Source organism: Semicossyphus pulcher, unplaced genomic scaffold (assembly GCF_022749685.1).
Source record: "Semicossyphus pulcher isolate SPU_LCO1_2020_fin unplaced genomic scaffold, fSemPul1.0.p SCAF_3, whole genome shotgun sequence".
Taxonomy (NCBI): Eukaryota; Metazoa; Chordata; class Actinopteri; order Labriformes; family Labridae; genus Semicossyphus; species Semicossyphus pulcher.
In genome coordinates, this window is record NW_027211704.1 from 12,874,093 (window position 1) to 12,891,775 (window position 17,683).

Genomic DNA, 17,683 nt, shown 5'->3' on the forward strand with positions numbered 1-17,683 from the left:
GTCGGTGCGGCTCAATCTCATCTCACTCTCTCCTTCTCATGATACGCTGCTTCCTCCTGCAACAGTCTTGACTAAATCAAAAGATGATTACTGCCTTCAGGAGAGCTCACATACCGATGTTACACTGATGTTACCGAAAAAAGACAGCACGTTGTTCGGCCTCGGTCTCTCTCTGAAACTAGCCGGGGATGAGAGGTTATTTCCAGAGATGTAGCCGAGGCTGCTCACCTCCGTTACTTGGAAACCCACAGAAAAATACTCGCGGAAAGTTTTTCTCTTCGGATGGCAGAAGTCTTGAGACAAAGCGGATGCCACGGGGCTGTTTTCTCTACATTTCTGGTAAGTTTGACTGATTTGATTTTACTTTGCAGTTCAAAAAGTGATTACTTTAATTAACAAAGCTTGTAGTGTGGGACTTAACTTTTGGGTACTCATCCTTCGATCCTTAATTTCAACTATTTATTATTTAATTTACTGAGAAGAGGGAAAGTACACCGTTCATTTACTACATTACTACATGTTTAAAATAGTCTACTTATTACTGCTTATTCTGTACCCTGCTTTAGTTAGCCTTATGCCAAGTGACTGCAGACTGACAGATATTATGTAATAACTTATAAAGAGTAGGCCTATGTTATGTCTGGTCAACATATACATTACAAAACATGGTTACTTAACCGCCATTTATGTAAAATTAAGCATGTTAATAAAGATGTCTGAAATCTACTGTAGCCTACAAAACGAAACAAACACATAGGCATAATAGGTTACTTACATAATCAATGTAATTTAGTGCATTTGCTCTAAAACTGTTCTTAACTATATTTTACTGGACTTTATTCCCATTTTATGTTTCTAACTTCAACTCAACTACATATCAGAGGGAGATATTGTACTTTTATTCCACTGCATTGATTTGATTCAATTACTCTGTAGAATAAGATGTTGCATACATAACATGTTTACTTAATCAAATATGATGTACTGTTACAAATTAAACTGACTAACTGAAAATAAATACTTAAAATGATCCACACCTTGACCGACTATAACTTTTCAATGCTGTTATGTATTAAGGCATCAGTTATATAATGTATAAAGAAGCTATTCTGCTTTTGATGCCTGAGGTAAATTTAACTAAGAATACTTTTACTTAAGCTAATTGTTGAATGCAGGATCTTTGCATGTAAAGTACTATTTTCAAATTGTGGTATTGCAACATGTACTTGTGTTTCTCCACCTATCAGTGATAATGGAGGAAGTTGAGGTCTGACTGACACAATGTCTTGGGAGGAGTTCATCGAGCTGCGCGACCTGCGGCTGGACAGAGAGCAGATAGAGCTCACCGGTTCGCGCTCGCCCTGCTCGCCTCCACGCCTGGAGAGAACCAACGCCCTGAGGATAAGCCCGGGGAAGGTCCCGGACATGCTGAGCCGCGTGGGCATCATCAGGGTTCTGAGCAGCACCCAGGACCCCCAGATCCCCGAGGAGAAAGGAGAAGGGCACAACTTCCAGCCTTGCAGCCATGCTCAGCCCACATGGTGTGACCTGTGCGGAGACTTCATCTGGGGCCTGTACAAGCAGAGCCTGCGGTGTGTCAGTGAGTCGTCTTACGGAGGCTGTGTGTGTGCAGATGCATGATGAGAAATGAGAGCAAGACGGAGAGTGAGAAGTGAGAGGAAATTTGGTTAAAAGAAGAAGGATGTTGCCACTAATGTAGGCCTGAAATAGTCTGTGCTCATGCTGAATCATTTGCTCAGCCATAAATGTTCTCTATGTCCTGTCTGCAGAATAATGAATGTCTTGTTTTTCAGACAGGCTTCACATCAAGACTATTTTATACTCTGGGCTTTTGATGTGCGTGTTTCTGAAGAACGGGCATCTCACATGTATGCAGTAGTTTAAGTGGTTTTGGTGGTTTGGTGATGATCATGGTGCAGGGCATACTTCAGACCCGTATGCTCTTATTGCTGAAGTCTTATTTTAGCAATCGCCCCGCAACTTCCTGTTCATCAACTAAAACCATCTGACATGTACCTGCGGTTTGTTTAAAAGAACAAGGGTACGGGGGAAAATGCATCTATTCAGTAGCCTGACATTGAAACCACAATCAAGTCAGAATGAAACTCTGTGGCACAAGTAGACTGATAAGTGTCAAAACCTTGACCAAAAGACGGATCAAGCCTACAATAATTTATGTACTTATATTTATTGTGACACAAAAGTGAAGGGTTCCAAATTCAAGGAGAACTTGCAGTGACCATTAATGGCCAGAGGAGGACATCACACATTCGCATTTGCACTCCATTTTGTTGTGTGTATTTATGTTTGCAAGTTTCTGTCTAACCTCAGTAACTTTCTGTTTTCAGATTGCAGATTCACATGCCACTACCGCTGTCGTGCACTGATCCGCTTGGACTGCAGCTGGGACCGAGGCTCTGTGTCTGACCACACGTTGGTTGTGGAGCACACAATAGAGACAGACACAAATGTGGTAAGGACCTTTGTATTTGGCTTTGCACTCTTTAATTGTTCATACGCAGCCTTTGCTCACAATCCAAAGTGGCAGTAGTCACTGGTAACCTGCTTTGATAACTTCAACAGATTAAGCAATAAGTGAGGATACTGTGAGCTTCTACAGGCATCCAAACTTTGTATGCAGCATAGCATGCTGATGGGATTGCAGGGTAATTCTGATGCACTGATTAAGGGATGTGTTGTCTAAACAGGAAAAAGATTAACGCCAATGAATACACACCCTTCATCTATTTCCACTAACTGAACAGGTTTAACTTAAGGTAACCAGACTCGGTAAGAGCTTTCTGTATGTTTGCTTTAATCAATAGCACAGCACAGCAGCAGGTAGAGGAACAATGAGCAACATCGTGTTTTTAAAGGGAAGTAAAGGGATTTGAAGGGGAAGTAGTTGAGTAACACAGAAAATTACACCAGAGGTTATTTTTTTATTTATAGAGACATAACAAGTGGCACAAAATATTTTAGTACACCCTATCCACATACATCGGCATTAGTCTAGACTATTAATGGATAACAATTGTAAGAGAGGTTGTTATATCCCATGGATAAAGTCAAGTCCAAGCTAAAATCATACTAGAATTTGACTCCTTATTTCCCTTTTCTCCCCCACAGTATTTATAAAAAGGAGAGTCAGGACTACAGGCGAGTTGTTGCTCAAGGCAGCAGGGTTTGTTCTCATGATAAACAGGTTTAATGTTCTCTCTATCAAGCATTCGTCGCCTATCAAAGACCGACAGGAATGTAAAACACTTCAGCTCGCTGTGCCGCAGAGTATGAACAGTATGAGTATGTTGTTGATGCCTGGGCTTTGGTGAGCTAACGCCTTTTTCACAGCACGCTTGTTGACCCGACATTGCAGGAAATGCAAAGGTGGAATGAAACCTGCATTTATGTGGTGTCGAAATAATCTGAAATATGAGTTTCCATCTGGGTAGATTCATGTGAATTCCCTTTCAAGTCTGAGGGACAACTCAGGGAAGATCTGTAAACATCTTGGTACAACACGTGACTGGTTGACTTGATATTACACAGAAAGATGGAGGATGAAAGTAGATGTTGGTTTGACTTTAACTTTGACTTTTACTCTAACTCTTTTGGTATTAGGTTTGACCATTAGTTGCTGTACATGTAGTAACCTCGATTAGTAGAAAAGCAATATGTTAGTGGTTCCCTTTCATTTGATCCTCTTGATACAACACATATAGTAAGGACGTGATATCCCATACTATATGTGTTGTACCTCGTTCCTCTCCTTTGTTCCCTTTCACTCGGGATATCACACCGTTACTATATGTGTTGTTCCTCGTCTTCTTCAGGGAACAGAAGTTATAGTCATATAATTTCGTTTTTGGGAACATACCAGTGTAGCAACAAATCTGGGACAAATTATTATCAACATTATCAACAAAATCCCAAATTGGAAACAGCTATCAACAAGTTGTTCAAATTATCTAAGCAATAAAATAGGACAAATCAGATTTGCAGTGTCCATATTGGTTCCACATCATGACAGCTCAAGATCACAGTGAAGTTAGAAGTAAAGTGTGCAAGCACTAGGACCCTGTTTACACCCGGTATCAACATGTGGTCCGAGTGATCGGATGCGGCTCACCTAAATGAAATGCAGCCAGTTATTAATAACAGCTGTTTTTTTCCTGCTATCAAACAAAAAAAACAACAACAACATGCAGGACAAAATCATCATGTTCATAATTGTAATCATTTTCACTAAAGTAAGAGTGGTGGATCGAATATGTTCGGTTAAATGCTGCTCAATATAAAAACAGCTGGGGGTTGTCTGGGTGTAGCAGCTTGTATAGGTGAACTTCTCTGTCACACTATGGGGCTCCAAAGTATATCCTGCCAACGAACATTAGCCAACAAAGAAATGTGAAAAGATGTAACCAACTCCTCAGAATGTAGATAAACAGGGAGGATACTTTTTAAATGTCCTCACCAGTTGTAAAGGTGCATTTGGCTTTTATTGTTATTACTTACATCAATTAAAAGGGTACACTGTGGGTGGGATGTTCCAGACAAACAAAGGAAAAAGAGATTGTTTATGTATCTCAAAATCACAGTTTCTGGAATAAAGCCTTTCATCTCAATTTTCTAGCAGAAATTTTACCTACAGAATCTGTAAACCTGGAGTCATCTTCAGCCACATTATAGTACCAGATTGTATGATGCTCTAAAGACTGTTGAACATTTGTATACACAAACTTAGTGATGTTTCTTTTGTCATATTATAAGAAATACCCTTCACCACTTACCAGGATGATAATGGGCTATATTGCTGCCTTTGTTCAAGCAACTTTTAAAAAACTTTTTTTTTATTTTTTATTAAAGAAATAACACACACATATTAACAGAAAAAAACAACAATGACCAGTAACTTTAAAGCTACTAACTAGAAGAATAATGAAAGTCACATGCAGTCTATGGCTGTGGTGTGACAAGACTGTGCTACAATCACATGTCTTGATATATTCCGCGGGGAATAAGCGGCAACCGCATCCTGAGAGAGAGGGGGGGCGGGGGGGGGGGGGGGGCGGCAGGAGAAACAGTGCGAAAGGGGGGGTTTTGGCATTTCCTCTCGGCGTCCAATCGCGACCGGCCCCGGTGGTTTTGTGTATTTTCTAAACTCAAGTCAACGGACCTGGGTGGGGCCTCGGCCGGCTGGGGGAAGGAAACGAGACAGTAAGGGCGGGGGACTGAATACATCCTGTTTCTCACAGACAGTTTGTGTAGTGGAAACGTGGCCGGTTGATTAAGTTAGAGGCAGAAAGCACGCAGGATTTGTCGGTTAAACTGTTTATTTCACCGAGCTACTGAGATATTGCGTCGTCTGAGAGATTAATTAGCCGTTTAAGTTAGCCAGTTCATTACCGTTAGAGCATTACAGACTGTGGTTAAGCGACGTTTTGAACAAATTCAGGTAAAAGTGAATTACTTTTTGACATTTTAAAGTCGTTGTAGCTTACGTTTCAATTGTTGACTCGAGTGTAAAAGATTTTTTTTTACCGGTAGTCAGCATGTCAAACACGGCTAGCAGCTCGGGCAAATCCCCCTCCTTCGAGATGACCTGGGGCAGCTCGACCAGCAGCGGCTACTGCAGCGAGGAGGAGTCCGACTCCGAGTTCGAGCAGTACTTCACCGCCCGGACATCTTTCTTCCCAAAAACCCGGAAAGCTAACGTTAATGCTAACGTAAAGAAGGTGAGAAGAAGAATCAAACTAAACAAATGAATAAAAGCTAGGCCTCAATAAAAGTAATTTCCTCAATGTAAAAGGGGAAGTCTGACCAGTGAGAAGGGCGATGGTTGGTTCCTCTTAACTGCTCTCGCGTTGTTTGACATTTCTGCACCTAGTAGAAGTTTTTCTTTGTAAGTTCAACACCATATCAATTATTTTGGTAGAAATATGCAAAGGTGTGTTGCACAGCAGTGGTATCATTTTTGGGGGGGCCCCCAGCAGAGAAGATGCTAGCCAAGTATACTTGCAGGCAAGGTAGAGTTCTCCTTCCTGTTTTGAGTAAACTTGTTGAAATACATGTCACCATTGGGGACACGCAGATTTTGACATGACAATGTTGGTTTGGAAAAACAGAAATGCATCTTTTTTTTAAAATTGTAATAAGCTCAGACCCACAGCTGAACTCTTGCTGAGAGCAACCAGAAAGTCAAGTTTTTTGTGACGCACACCCGCCTCTCTAGTTTCCAGCCTCACTCCCACTATGTTTCTCATTTCTCAATCACAGTTGTGTCATGACTTGTTTTGGGATTTGTTCATTTTCTGTTCCCTTTGTCACCCCACGGCCCACACCCACTCATGTATCAGTTTTCGTTGTGAGAAACAAAAGTGGTTTAGTTGAAACTCAGTGACATTAACCATTTTGCCTTTGGGCAAAAGCAATTTAATTTACATGTTTTTGTACTTTCAGCAGAGTGTTTCCCATAGACACTCCTTTTGTGGGCATGTAGAGACACAGCTGTTTCTTATGTTTATCCTGCTACTGTCTGTTGCCATATTGAAAGGCCTAGCTTGGCCCCATATTGATTTATTGACTTGTTCACAGCAATACATTAACTTTAGTCTTTCAATTTGCCTAAGGATTTCTGCTATTGATCTTGTTCTGCTTGACTTAGACCTTACCCAGCCCTTTTGATGCATACAACTTTGCCTGGTTTGTCTTCATCCGACAATAAAGGAGTATTAAAATAAATATAAACAGGGTAGAGTTTGATACATTTTGTACATGTATGCAAAAATGCCAGTTAATAATAACAGAGAAATCTGCAGAAGTACCAGTGCAGATATAAGCAGCATCTGTAGGACTGTAACAGTACTGATATTTGGATTATACTCCTCAGGGAATCCCTGCTCCTACCTCAGGGAATTGGCTGTAGTTCATTGGGGAAAAGACATTTGTGCTGCCTCAGATTTCTGTTGAATTTCCTCTCTAGACAGGAAATACCAAGTGGTCAGCAGACCCAGGAAAGACCCTAATTGAGCTAACGGTTGTGCGAATGCTAGAGGCCAAATGTGTATGACTGAAACATGACTGGGAGTCTGTGGTTGATGAGGCAGCTGACTTCACAGGATGTGCCTGTAAGACAAGGGAGGACATTGTCTGTCCCACTTGTGAGAGCCAAAGAGGGGGGAGGCTATTTTTACATGAGTACCAAGTCAAGGAATGTGATGCAGAACCATTGGTTGCAGTCATTGCAAACAGCTGCAAGTTGCACATACACTCTTCCTCCTCCCTCTCTCTACCCCTCCTTCTCAGAGGGATCAGAGCAGCCAAACAGGATTGGGCAGCGCTGACATCATCGTGTTCGGCTTTGCTACGTTGTCAGGAAGTTGCGAGTCTGATGCAACTGGTTCTCACTGCTAGAAATAAGAGAGGCTAACAGAAAGTTGAGTAACAACACATTTACTACAGCGTGGATGTTTGAATTCATCTTCCAAACAACATAAAGCATTATTGTCTGAGGAGAAACTTTTTAAAATCAAATTTGGATCATGTGACTTTTTACATGAATGCTTCACAGCTGCATCCAACATATATATATACACATACAACATGTATTAAATCAGTAAAAACACCCCTACAATTCCAGACCAACATTTTTCCAGGTGTTTACAGTTGTTTTGGGAGTTTTTTCTCCTAGGTCTTTCCCCTGTTACTGTTACTTGTTGTACTCAAGAGGGTCATCCTCATTTCTATCATGTTTTTGTGGTTGGTACAAAACATAAGTTGTCCATTATGTCTGTAATCATCACAGACCATGACCTTGTTAATGTCACAACCCAAGGCTCTATCCAGTGTCCATTCTTGTACTGGGTGATTTGCCGAGGCGTCTCTTGTCCCTGTTGTGGTATGGAGGTTGAGCACTGACACCTGGTGGTCTAACACTGTAACTTATCACTGTCTCCTCCAGGATGAACAAATTGAATGGGGAAAGCAGGAGTTGACAACTGCAGATATTCAGCAGAAGGTGAAGGAATACAATGCTCAAATCAACAGCAATCTGTTCATGAACATGGTGAGTACTGTTGATTATCAACAGATCCATGAACTTTATTTATTGTCAACGTGTTTCTTACCTCAGTGTAACATTTGTATTCCTCTCAACAGAACAAGGATGGGTCCTACACCGGCTTTATTAAGGTGCAGTTCAAGCTGGCACGACCTGTGTCTGTCCCTCCTCCAAAGAAAGGAGGTCAGGATGCTGGAGGAAGGAAGGCAAGCGGAGTGAAGCGCCGCACCTCCTTCTACCTGCCTAAGGATGCATCCAAGCACCTGCACATAAGCTCACGCACTTCTGCTCGCGAAGTCATCGAGGCTTTGTTGAAAAAGTTTACTGTGGTGGACAATCCTGGCAAGTTTGCTCTGTTTGAGCGAAGTGAGCGCCATGACCAAGGTATTACTGCGTTTTTATTACACATGGAATATGTGCAGTGTTTAAGCCCCTTCTTTACATTATGGGAGTGCCTGTCCTGTTTTGTCTTGAATTTTAATTTTTTAATATTGTCTTAATTATATTTTATTTCTTTTAGATCATTTATTTTCTATTTTTGCCTACTCTGTAGTGAAATGTATTTTATTTTGAAACCTGAGTATTTAATGATTAGTCTGTTTTATTTTCCTGCTAACTTCAAATTTGAAAAGTGCTCTATAAATTGTTTCTAAAAGGGAATGTATATTTTTTGCTAAATTGAAATGTATTCATTATGTCTCATTCAGTTTATGTACGCAAGCTATCCGATGCTGAGCGCCCTCTCCGCCTGCGTCTGTGTGCTGGGCCCAACGAGAAAGTCCTCAGTTATGTTCTGAAAGAAAATGAAACTGGAGAAGTCAACGTGAGTGCAACATTACACCTGAGAATAACAGATCCACACCATGTGTGTGTTCCCTCAAAAATGTTGTAATGCATTTTTCTCTCCTTACAGTGGCATGCCTTCTCCATGCCTGAGTTGAAGAACTTCCTGCGCATCCTGCAGCGTGAAGAGGAGGAGCACGTCAAGCAGATAGTGCAGCGCTACGCTCTGGCCCGCACTAAGATGAAGGAGGCTCTGGCTGGCACGACCCCCGGCTGAGACGACTCCGCGCGATAGGGGTTTAAACGTGCACCACTTGGCTGGACAATCACCAGCCATCGCTGCATCCAAAGATCCCAGAGAATACAACTCCAAACGCCTCTTGGTGAACGAGAGAGTGTGAAAGGGCGCAAGACAATGAGAGAGAGCTAGCGCGAATGTGCGTGTGAGATGATGCGAGAGATGAGAAGTGCCTTACACCTGGAGAGTCTGATGTGCCTGAGAGAATGAGTTGAGAGAAGTGAAGACTGGCAGATGAGACTGTGGTTGTATCCAGTAATATCTTATGTTAGTGGATACTATCTGATTATCCTCTTTACCTCACCTGTGTCACTGTAACTTTCAAGAAAATGCCAATGAAGGATTAACCATTTTTACATCTGTAGATGCAAGGCTGAAATCGAGCTCTGCTGGAACTACCACAATCACATGTCAATCATGACAATCACATTTAAGAAAGCTAAATCTATATATGTTTTCCAAAATTCTAATCTATAATTTGCCCAATCATGAAATTACTGCCATTTAGAAAAGTATATAGAATCTGGTCCTTAATCAACCCACCACAATAACCATAATTAATAACTTCATATTGACATTTATCCTGTTAGAAAGTTAAATACATTTGTTGGTAAGTGTTTTTTGGATTTTCATTCGACCCCAGCTCAACGAATCTGCCACTTCCTCTCGACACCCCTGATGGGTGCAACTCTTTTTTTTATTTTACTGTCAAAGTGTGAGCTTGACTGATGTATGGACATTTGTATGCGATTATGAATGTCAGAGAGAGCAGTGCCAAAGTCACCCTGGTTGACTGGAATCTTGAATGAATATTAGTATACATGTGTTTTACTTGAAACTGTATTTCATTCCTTTATATCTTTGTTTTATTCTGTCCTTTTAAGAAAATGTTCTGTTTCTGTTTCTCAGTTCACTTTCAATGTATGAGTCTATGCACAATCTTAGATGTTGTAGCAACCTGCAAAATGTTGTGACAAATGTGCACTGTGTTCAGTAAAGAATTTCCAACTTCTTACGTTTTTGTATTTATTCAGTTAACGCACAGAATAAATGTTAAAATATCAAATGGGGTCAAAGTTAAATATCTGCTCTGACATTCTGTATGAATATCCCTTACATTACATTAAAACAATTCACATTTTAGACCTATAGTTGAATGACTATTTATCTGACCGTTTTTAGATTGACACCCCTAAGATAAGGAGTAGAGAGATCCACACTGTTTCGCTTTAACTGTGTCGGTGCCGCCTGTCAGATCAGCTGATCACCTCATCATCGCAAGGACCAAAACAGCTAACGCTAGCTTAACGTAGCTGGTGGTAAGAGTTATGACAGGACATGAGTGCTTAATCGTGCGTGACAAGGTAGGATATTGTCCAGAAATACGTTTGCTTGAATCGTTTTGGTCGTCTAGGTCAAAGATAATCCTGTGTTTGTTGTGGAGACATAGCTCTGCCTCGGCTAGCTAGCTGGTTATCATTTAGCTGTCGTTGCTAACCTGCGTCAGCGGCGGAAGCTAACAGGCTAACAGTAAACCCACCTAAATATGCAGGTACCGATAGCGAGGTATTATTAGCAACGTTAACCGAATGTCAAGGGGTTCTTATATTTACCATAGACGGAGTGTATTATTTGTATTAAACGGTTGCGGTGTCTATCAAGTAATATAGCTACGTTACAAACGTTATGACCCAGCTTGCTTGCCTTAACTGCTGGGTAACCTTAGTTGTATGGCCCAATGTTAGCTTTCCTGTTAGCTAGCACAACGTACTGTGACCATATACATCAAACGGCAGTGAAGCTCGACAAATGTCAGCTTTGTGATGTGGTATTTTTGCAGTACTTTTAATCAACGTTAAGCTTGACCGCATTTATTTTGTTTAGCGTACATGATTTGGATGAATGCAATTTCTAGAGATATAAATAGATAGATATAAATTGGTATTCAATAGATTGACAGTAGCTTGAAAGGTGCATTTAATAACTACTTGGTCATACTAGTTAACTGTCACTTAATATACAAATAGTGCAGTACAGTATAGGGCTGGGCGATATGGCCAAAATCCTATATCATGATATAGGATTTTTCATATCTCGATAATGATATATGTCACGATATAGCATGTTTTCTGGTAATTTAACAAATAATTAGTCCATATGAAATAACCACATGGTAAAGCCTATTTTTGGATAATCCTGAGTGAATTAAATACTTGACAAATAAAAAGTTTCCATTTTCACTTGGGCTGAGCCTGAGTCCTTTTCTGCACGTTAATTAATAACATCGCCTCCCTCTATGGCCTGCTCCAGGTTCACTCCCACGTGCTAGGATTAGAACGTTAAGTGTTGTCAAAATTCTATAAAAATTTCCATAAAGTAGTTAAGCCGCTGGTTTTGTGACATCACGATAGAGACTATATAGAAAAACACATACGATAAACATTTTCATATTGTTTTAACAATATATATTGTCATATTGCCCAGCCTTAGTACAGTATCCAGCAGAGTTCAACAAGCAGTCACTAAACTACACAAGGCAGAGAAAGTCTGATTGGTAATGTGTTCTTTCTTTGTACATTTTACTTTTCAGACCCTGGCTTTAGAAAGGAATTGAGAGCGTCTGGCAACCAACCAGATTGACAGCTTCAACTTGAGACTAACTATGCCTTATCTCTGAGGATGGGAGGAAGTGGATCCAAAGCCAAAGGGGTCTGGCCTTTCTCAGGCAGTGGAGCAGGAGGGGATTCGCCTAGTGATGGGAACGAGCAGTCTGTGGCCCGCCTCAAAGGGTCCAGAAGTGCAACACCCTTTGTTTTTACCAGGAGGAGGTAAATAATACACAATGTTAAAGGTTTCCCAAATCACAACATGTTTTCTTTTGCATTTCCAGTGGAAGTAGATTGATTTTATATAATAAGCCTTTGTATTTGGATGCCAGATATCCCAGTTGTAAATATATATCGAAGGAGAAGAACATTTTTTTGCCTCTATCGTTCAGGTTAAAGTAAAGACATGGCACTTAATGAGGGGAGAGAGGAATAAGGAATGACATTCAGCAAAAATGTAAGGCCTGATGGAAGTGGAACCACAAGGGTTAAACGTGCAAAACAAAATAGCCCCCGAACCCCTAGGCTACCAGGGGCCCCAAACAAAATACAATTTGTTTTGTTTAGCAGATCTGTGTGTTACTCGAGAGAGTCATGGTTACTAGAAACTGAGGTTTTTAGAACCACTTTCTTCTGAAGAAAACTGTCCACAGTAAGGTTTGTAGATTATACTGATACCACTGCTGTTGAAGGTATAATCTTTAAGATTTTCTTATAAATAAATGTCTGTTAAGTCACTATCTATTGCCAAATGAGGTTACACAGTGGTGAATGAAAGCCTTTGCATTTGCAGTATATAGTATTATTATGGACTGGTGTCTGTGGTAGAGGTCTGTTTTTTTTTTACTTCTTTATATTCTTTATCTTTTAGCTTTTTTGTCCACAATATTGACAAAGATATCCATCATTACCGGCTTTGGCTTCAACTTTTCTCACGTGCTGTCACGTGACACATCAATCAACTCATTGCTCTTCTTCCGTTTATTTCCACTTTATTTCCCTCAAGTTCTCATGTGAATGACACATTGTTGCAAGTTAAAATACATACACAGACACACACAGCACTTAAATCATGAACCCTTTCTAATCACGGATCCATTCAGGTATTACACATGATGTTGAACAGACCCAGAACCAAGGATTATAGAACGAAGGAGAAGGACCCGTTTGACCACGTAATACGTGGACCCGAACCCGTCCGTGTCCCAGGTCGGGTCCCGGGACCCGTGAAGACCTCTGGTTTGTGACATGTTTACCATCACCCAGCAGTGGTTGGTCTGCCTGGGAGGGTAGGCGGAGCTACGCCGCTGCATTTCCAGCCTCTGCAACAGACTACAGATACAACTTCAAAAATAAGTGAAAATCCAAAGAGAAAGAAACGGATTCGACGCTCAGTCTAAAAAGGAAAGCGACAATCAGCGAGGATCTGGAGTTAAGAGTTACAAAGGGAGCCGACTGTAGACGTCTGGTTAAATTTGTGTACTCCCGCAATTACCGTTTATCGCCAAAGAGAACGAAACTGAAAATGAAATCTTCAAGATTAGATCTTTTAAGTGAAAAAAAAAAAAGTTTGTGTTTGTCATAATATAATAATCCACTAGGTATGATGTGTAGTTTTAGACTGATGTTTACTTGTTGTGTTTGCAGCTCTTTGTACTATGACGAGGACGGTGACCTCGCCCACGAATTCTACGAAGAGACCGTGGTGACGAAAAATGGCAGAAAAAAGTCCAAGTTGAAGAGGATCCAGAAAAATCTGATCCCACAGGTGAGCCAGCGCCACGTTACTGACTGGGTTAAAGGATGTTTTGAATTATCTGTCAATTTGAATATTATTTGTTTCATTTTTCAGGGCATTGTGAAGCTGGACCACCCCTGTATTCATGTAGATTTCCCCATCGTGCTCTGTGAGGTGTGAAAAGTTGCTCAGGACTGGTATACTATGAAGTGCAGACACAGGTACTCGTCTCGAAGCAAAGTCTTGTTCCGGTCTACATGCATTGGGGTCAAGACTGGAACTATGGCTGTGAGAGAGGAAGGAATATTCAAACATATTAAACTGATATATTGAATGAAATGTTATACATTTGAATTCAACTATGGTCAGAGGGAGCCCTGTTCACAAACACCCAAATTTTGATATTCTCAAATGTAGTGATGGTACAGGTTGTGTTTCCACTACCCAGCTGATATGTACGCAGTCATAGAGAATACATCAAATGAAGCTGTACTTCTCTTGTAGGTTTGTTGCAGGGAAAGACATCCTCCATGTGAAAAGGCTTTAATGGTTCATGCCTTCTGTGAGACGTAGAGCGAAGCTGTATGTGTCTTTGTACGTGTACTGTGTGCACTTAGGTCTGTTTGAGTGAGTGCGTGAAAGAGGGTTTGAAGATGTATTTACAGGGTAGAAAAATGAAGGGTTGTGAAATTTATTGTATATATGGTCATGTTCTGTATTGTCATGTCTGAGTCTGTCTCAGTTACCGAAGCTCAGACCTGCACTAGTGAACATAATGTACTGTAAATAATTCAGATTTCTTAGTTGGAAATACTTGAATAAATGGTTTACTGAGCTGAAAGTCTTGAGTCAAGATATTTCTTTCATGTTGGTTCATGCCTTACTTTGGATGTAAACTGATGATAAGATTCGGGTTGAAAGGAATGTTTCCACTTCTGTGAGGAAAAAGGCATATTTGCTTTCTTGCCAAGAATAGTTAAGAAGATTACCATTTCATATCTGTCTGGTGTTTGCTAAGCAAAGCTTAATATCTACTGGCCCCAGTTTCATGTCGAATGCACATTTCTATTTGACTCTTCACAAATAAAAAGAAGCTAAAAAAACATATTTCCCAAATTTTAAATTATACCATAAAATTTCTTGCCAGTTGTCGAGAAAGTGAATGGACAAGTTGGGACTGCATTCAATCAAGTGGTCACTGTACTTCCACGGCAGCTGTAACTAAACCTTATTTTTAGCTTTTCCTCATTGCCTTCTTAAATTTCACTCTGCATTGCTGTGCTGTAAGGCAGCTGTCCGTAACAAAACCCAGCTTTGATTTCTTTATTTTTTGCACACTGCAAGGATGAAGATCTCCAGGCATTATTTTGAAATCAAATTCATTTAAACCTCCTTAAATTGTAAGGTAAGCCACCTCTAGATGGCAGCAGAAATCTACCTGCACATACTTTAATGAGTTCATGTGTGGGTTTGTGTAATAATATATGTTTACTCTCTGAACTTATATGATTTTCCCGTGCTGTTACTCTTTCTTAAAGAAGGCTGAAGGTATAAACAAATTTTGTCTGAGGTAAACGCTGAAAGACTCAGATCTTGACTAGTTGAGGCTCATGCTACCAGCTGGCACAATATCAAACTGTAATAGCAATGTAAAGATATTTCAGGGTGCATAGTTTTCAAATCCCCACGATAAATGGGCAGGGCTTCCTTTGCAGGCATTCTCTGGTGTCTGTAATTGTGTGGAATGCGGTTGGGAGTGTTTTTGGGCCAGAGGTCAGTCACTTTGATGTGCTTCCTCTCCACTGCTCTTTGATGTTTTGCTAAAAGTCCAGCTTGCGTTATAAGGATGAATGCTCCCCACTGCAGCCATAAAAATGTATGAACTCAATGGTTATGACAAGCTATAACAGTGTTTTCATCCATACAATGTGGGTTGTGAGACATAGTTGGTCATAAATTATCGAAAGCCTCAAAAAATGAACCGAAGCATGTTTTGAATTACAAAAAATAAGAGATATATTGTTTTCTCGCAGGAGGCCCTCAACATGCTGAAGCTGTTAAAAGGGAAACATCATTGGTTACTGTAGCCTGTTCTATCTAAATGTACGGTTGGATTATGTTACTCTTTACTGATGTACAGTGTTAATATAGACTGTGGAGGCAACTGACAGAATAACAGAGCAAACAATAATCCTCCATGGAAATTGAAGGCAACATCATATGTTTCTAATCGATACAGAATACCACATGCAAGTGGGTTTATGTGGAAACTGCAGCAGTGAAATGTGTATGGATTTTGGGCCCATTTCACCATCTTCTCTTAGCGCAGATTTTCATTTGTAGGCGCGCTCAGGGAGAGAAGCCCAAATGCTGTTATTGTACTGATGTGTCACAGGTTTGCAAAACGTATTATGAAGAGAATCTGATCTATAGTGAAAATCTGGAGGGACACTGGGCTGTATTATAAGGCCAAACAACATATTGGGTAACCCATTAGCTACTGTTAGACAAAGGATAATGATAGCATTTTACAACTTCCTTGCTGACATTACCATTTAATTGTTTTTCAAAATGAGAAGCGTAAAATCCTAGCTAACAGTAATGTTAGCTATCCAATGTTAATGTTAGCTGAATGTAATGTAAGCTAGCTAATGGTAATGTTCGCTAGGAATGTAATGTGAGCTAGCTAATGGTAACGTGAGTAATGTAATGTAAGCTAGCTAATGGTAATGTTAGCTAGGAATGTAATGTGAGCTAGCTAATGGTAACGTGAGTAATGTCATGTAAGCTAGCTAATGGTAATGTTAGCTAGGAACGTAATGTTAGCTGTTAGCTGATTCAGTTGCTGATTCATTGATGGAGAATTGTTGAAATTATAAACATTTGTCAGTCACAGAACACATTAGAACAGAATTATACTAAATATTAGCTTCCCACCCTGAGCGTGACTTTAGAGGAAAATGGCCGCCATGTGAATTAGGTGTTTTGGATCTTGTTGTGGCCATGAGAATCATGTAAAACAAAAGGTAGTAAACTCAAAGTTGTTATTATTCTGGTTAAACCCTGTTGTTCCAATTAATTCCCTAAATCCCAGTGTAGAGATTCACAGGACTACTCAGATGCATCACAAAATTCATAAAGTGTTGGGGACGTATTGTGACGATGCCAGGGTGTGTTTCCAGTTTCCTTGCCATTGTTTTCGCTTCCTGACAGTCCCTAACTTCTGCTGATGCAACGTTCAGGAGGCAGAGGTCAAAGGGAAGCTGGAGGGAAACCAGGCCATTCCTCTGTTCCTTCCCCCCCCCCCCTTCATTCAATCACGCTCTATATTTTCCTTAAACACACACAAGGGGAGATTAGCTAGAAAGAAAAAGAGAAAAACTGATGACATGGTGATGTGAGTCAGCAAAGCTTTTAAAACAAACAGCAGAATGGATTCTGACACAGGAAATCATCTCACTTCCAGGCCCCGTCCTCACCCCAGTCATGTGCTCAGGCATCCTTCAGCTCACGTGGATCTGCAAAGGAAACTTTCAGAGGAACACCTTTCTTAAGAACTCACTCATCAACTACCAGGAAGAGTTTTTTTTAAGTGATGACAGAGACTTTTGCAGCTGTTCACACTCAGATGTCTTTCTTCCACAGTCCTTAAAACAGGTTGTTAAATTTGGTAAATTATGTGTCAGTGCATGGCCTCTACCCTTTTTCCCCCATGGCCGTTAATCCTGCGTGCCTAACCCTGGACTGCACCGTGCTATCGGCTGCACTTGGCAACATGACGGCATGTGGTACTTGGTTACTTCCCTGAGCCACTGCCAGAGGCTGTCATCACACGCCTCAGGCAGCAGTGACATCTGCATGCCAGATGCCTTGTGCCCACCGTCTGAAGCGTGTACAGAGCATTAATGGAAAAAACATTAAACACTTAACTTAAGTAGCAACACGGAAATTTAAAAGTACATCAAGTATTCAGGAATGTACTCAGACTGTCATTCTATCAAGTGCCATTTGTTTGGACCATTTGATGCTACTTGAACCTTACTAGGCCTTCATTATACATTTACTTCACTACATACATCATCAGACTTTGGTTAAACAACACAGTAGCCTAGATACAGTAAAGATTCGAGGTACCTTGCCCAGCTACAAAATTGAAATGCTGAAATATACTATAACAT

General features: G+C 40.6%; 2 protein-coding genes across 5 annotated transcripts; both read left to right on the forward strand.

Annotated features, from left to right (window-relative positions):
• Window positions 1–46: 46 nt before the first annotated feature.
• On the forward strand, window positions 47–10,176 carry LOC138606385 (ras association domain-containing protein 1-like). 4 transcript variants are annotated; one of them, XM_069678850.1, is made up of 7 exons: window positions 47–339; window positions 1,248–1,600; window positions 2,370–2,494; window positions 7,982–8,086; window positions 8,179–8,464; window positions 8,788–8,903; window positions 8,994–10,176. In XM_069678850.1, exons 2-7 carry the CDS (start codon window positions 1,282–1,284, stop codon window positions 9,138–9,140), a joined length of 1,098 nt encoding a protein of 365 aa, XP_069534951.1. In that variant the 5' UTR covers window positions 47–339; window positions 1,248–1,281; the 3' UTR covers window positions 9,141–10,176. The 4 variants fall into 4 exon arrangements, with proteins under 4 accessions (XP_069534951.1, XP_069534954.1, XP_069534953.1 ...); XM_069678853.1 differs by lacking the exon at window positions 47–339 and having other exon boundaries at window positions 1,574–1,672; XM_069678852.1 differs by lacking the exons at window positions 47–339; window positions 1,248–1,600; window positions 2,370–2,494 and adding exons at window positions 5,188–5,476; window positions 5,569–5,756.
• A 256-nt stretch (window positions 10,177–10,432) lies between these two features.
• tusc2a (tumor suppressor 2, mitochondrial calcium regulator a) lies at window positions 10,433–14,339 on the forward strand. The gene is made up of 4 exons (XM_069678362.1): window positions 10,433–10,525; window positions 11,752–11,989; window positions 13,415–13,535; window positions 13,620–14,339. The coding sequence occupies exons 2-4, from the start codon at window positions 11,841–11,843 to the stop codon at window positions 13,683–13,685; spliced, it is 336 nt and encodes a 111-aa protein (XP_069534463.1). The 5' UTR covers window positions 10,433–10,525; window positions 11,752–11,840; the 3' UTR covers window positions 13,686–14,339.
• The last annotated feature ends 3,344 nt before the right edge of the window (window positions 14,340–17,683 follow it).

Coding starts and splice junctions, on each gene's coding strand:
- LOC138606385 (XM_069678850.1), top strand. CDS start 1,282: ATGTCTTGGGAGGAGTTCATCGAGCTGCGCGACCTGCGGCTGGACAGA. Junction 8,087..8,178: donor GCAATCTGTTCATGAACATG/GTGAGTACTGTT, acceptor TCCTCTCAACAG/AACAAGGATGGGTCCTACAC. Junction 8,465..8,787: donor AAGTGAGCGCCATGACCAAG/GTATTACTGCGT, acceptor TGTCTCATTCAG/TTTATGTACGCAAGCTATCC.
- tusc2a (XM_069678362.1), top strand. CDS start 11,841: ATGGGAGGAAGTGGATCCAAAGCCAAAGGGGTCTGGCCTTTCTCAGGC. Junction 11,990..13,414: donor TTTGTTTTTACCAGGAGGAG/GTAAATAATACA, acceptor TTGTGTTTGCAG/CTCTTTGTACTATGACGAGG. Junction 13,536..13,619: donor AGAAAAATCTGATCCCACAG/GTGAGCCAGCGC, acceptor TTCATTTTTCAG/GGCATTGTGAAGCTGGACCA.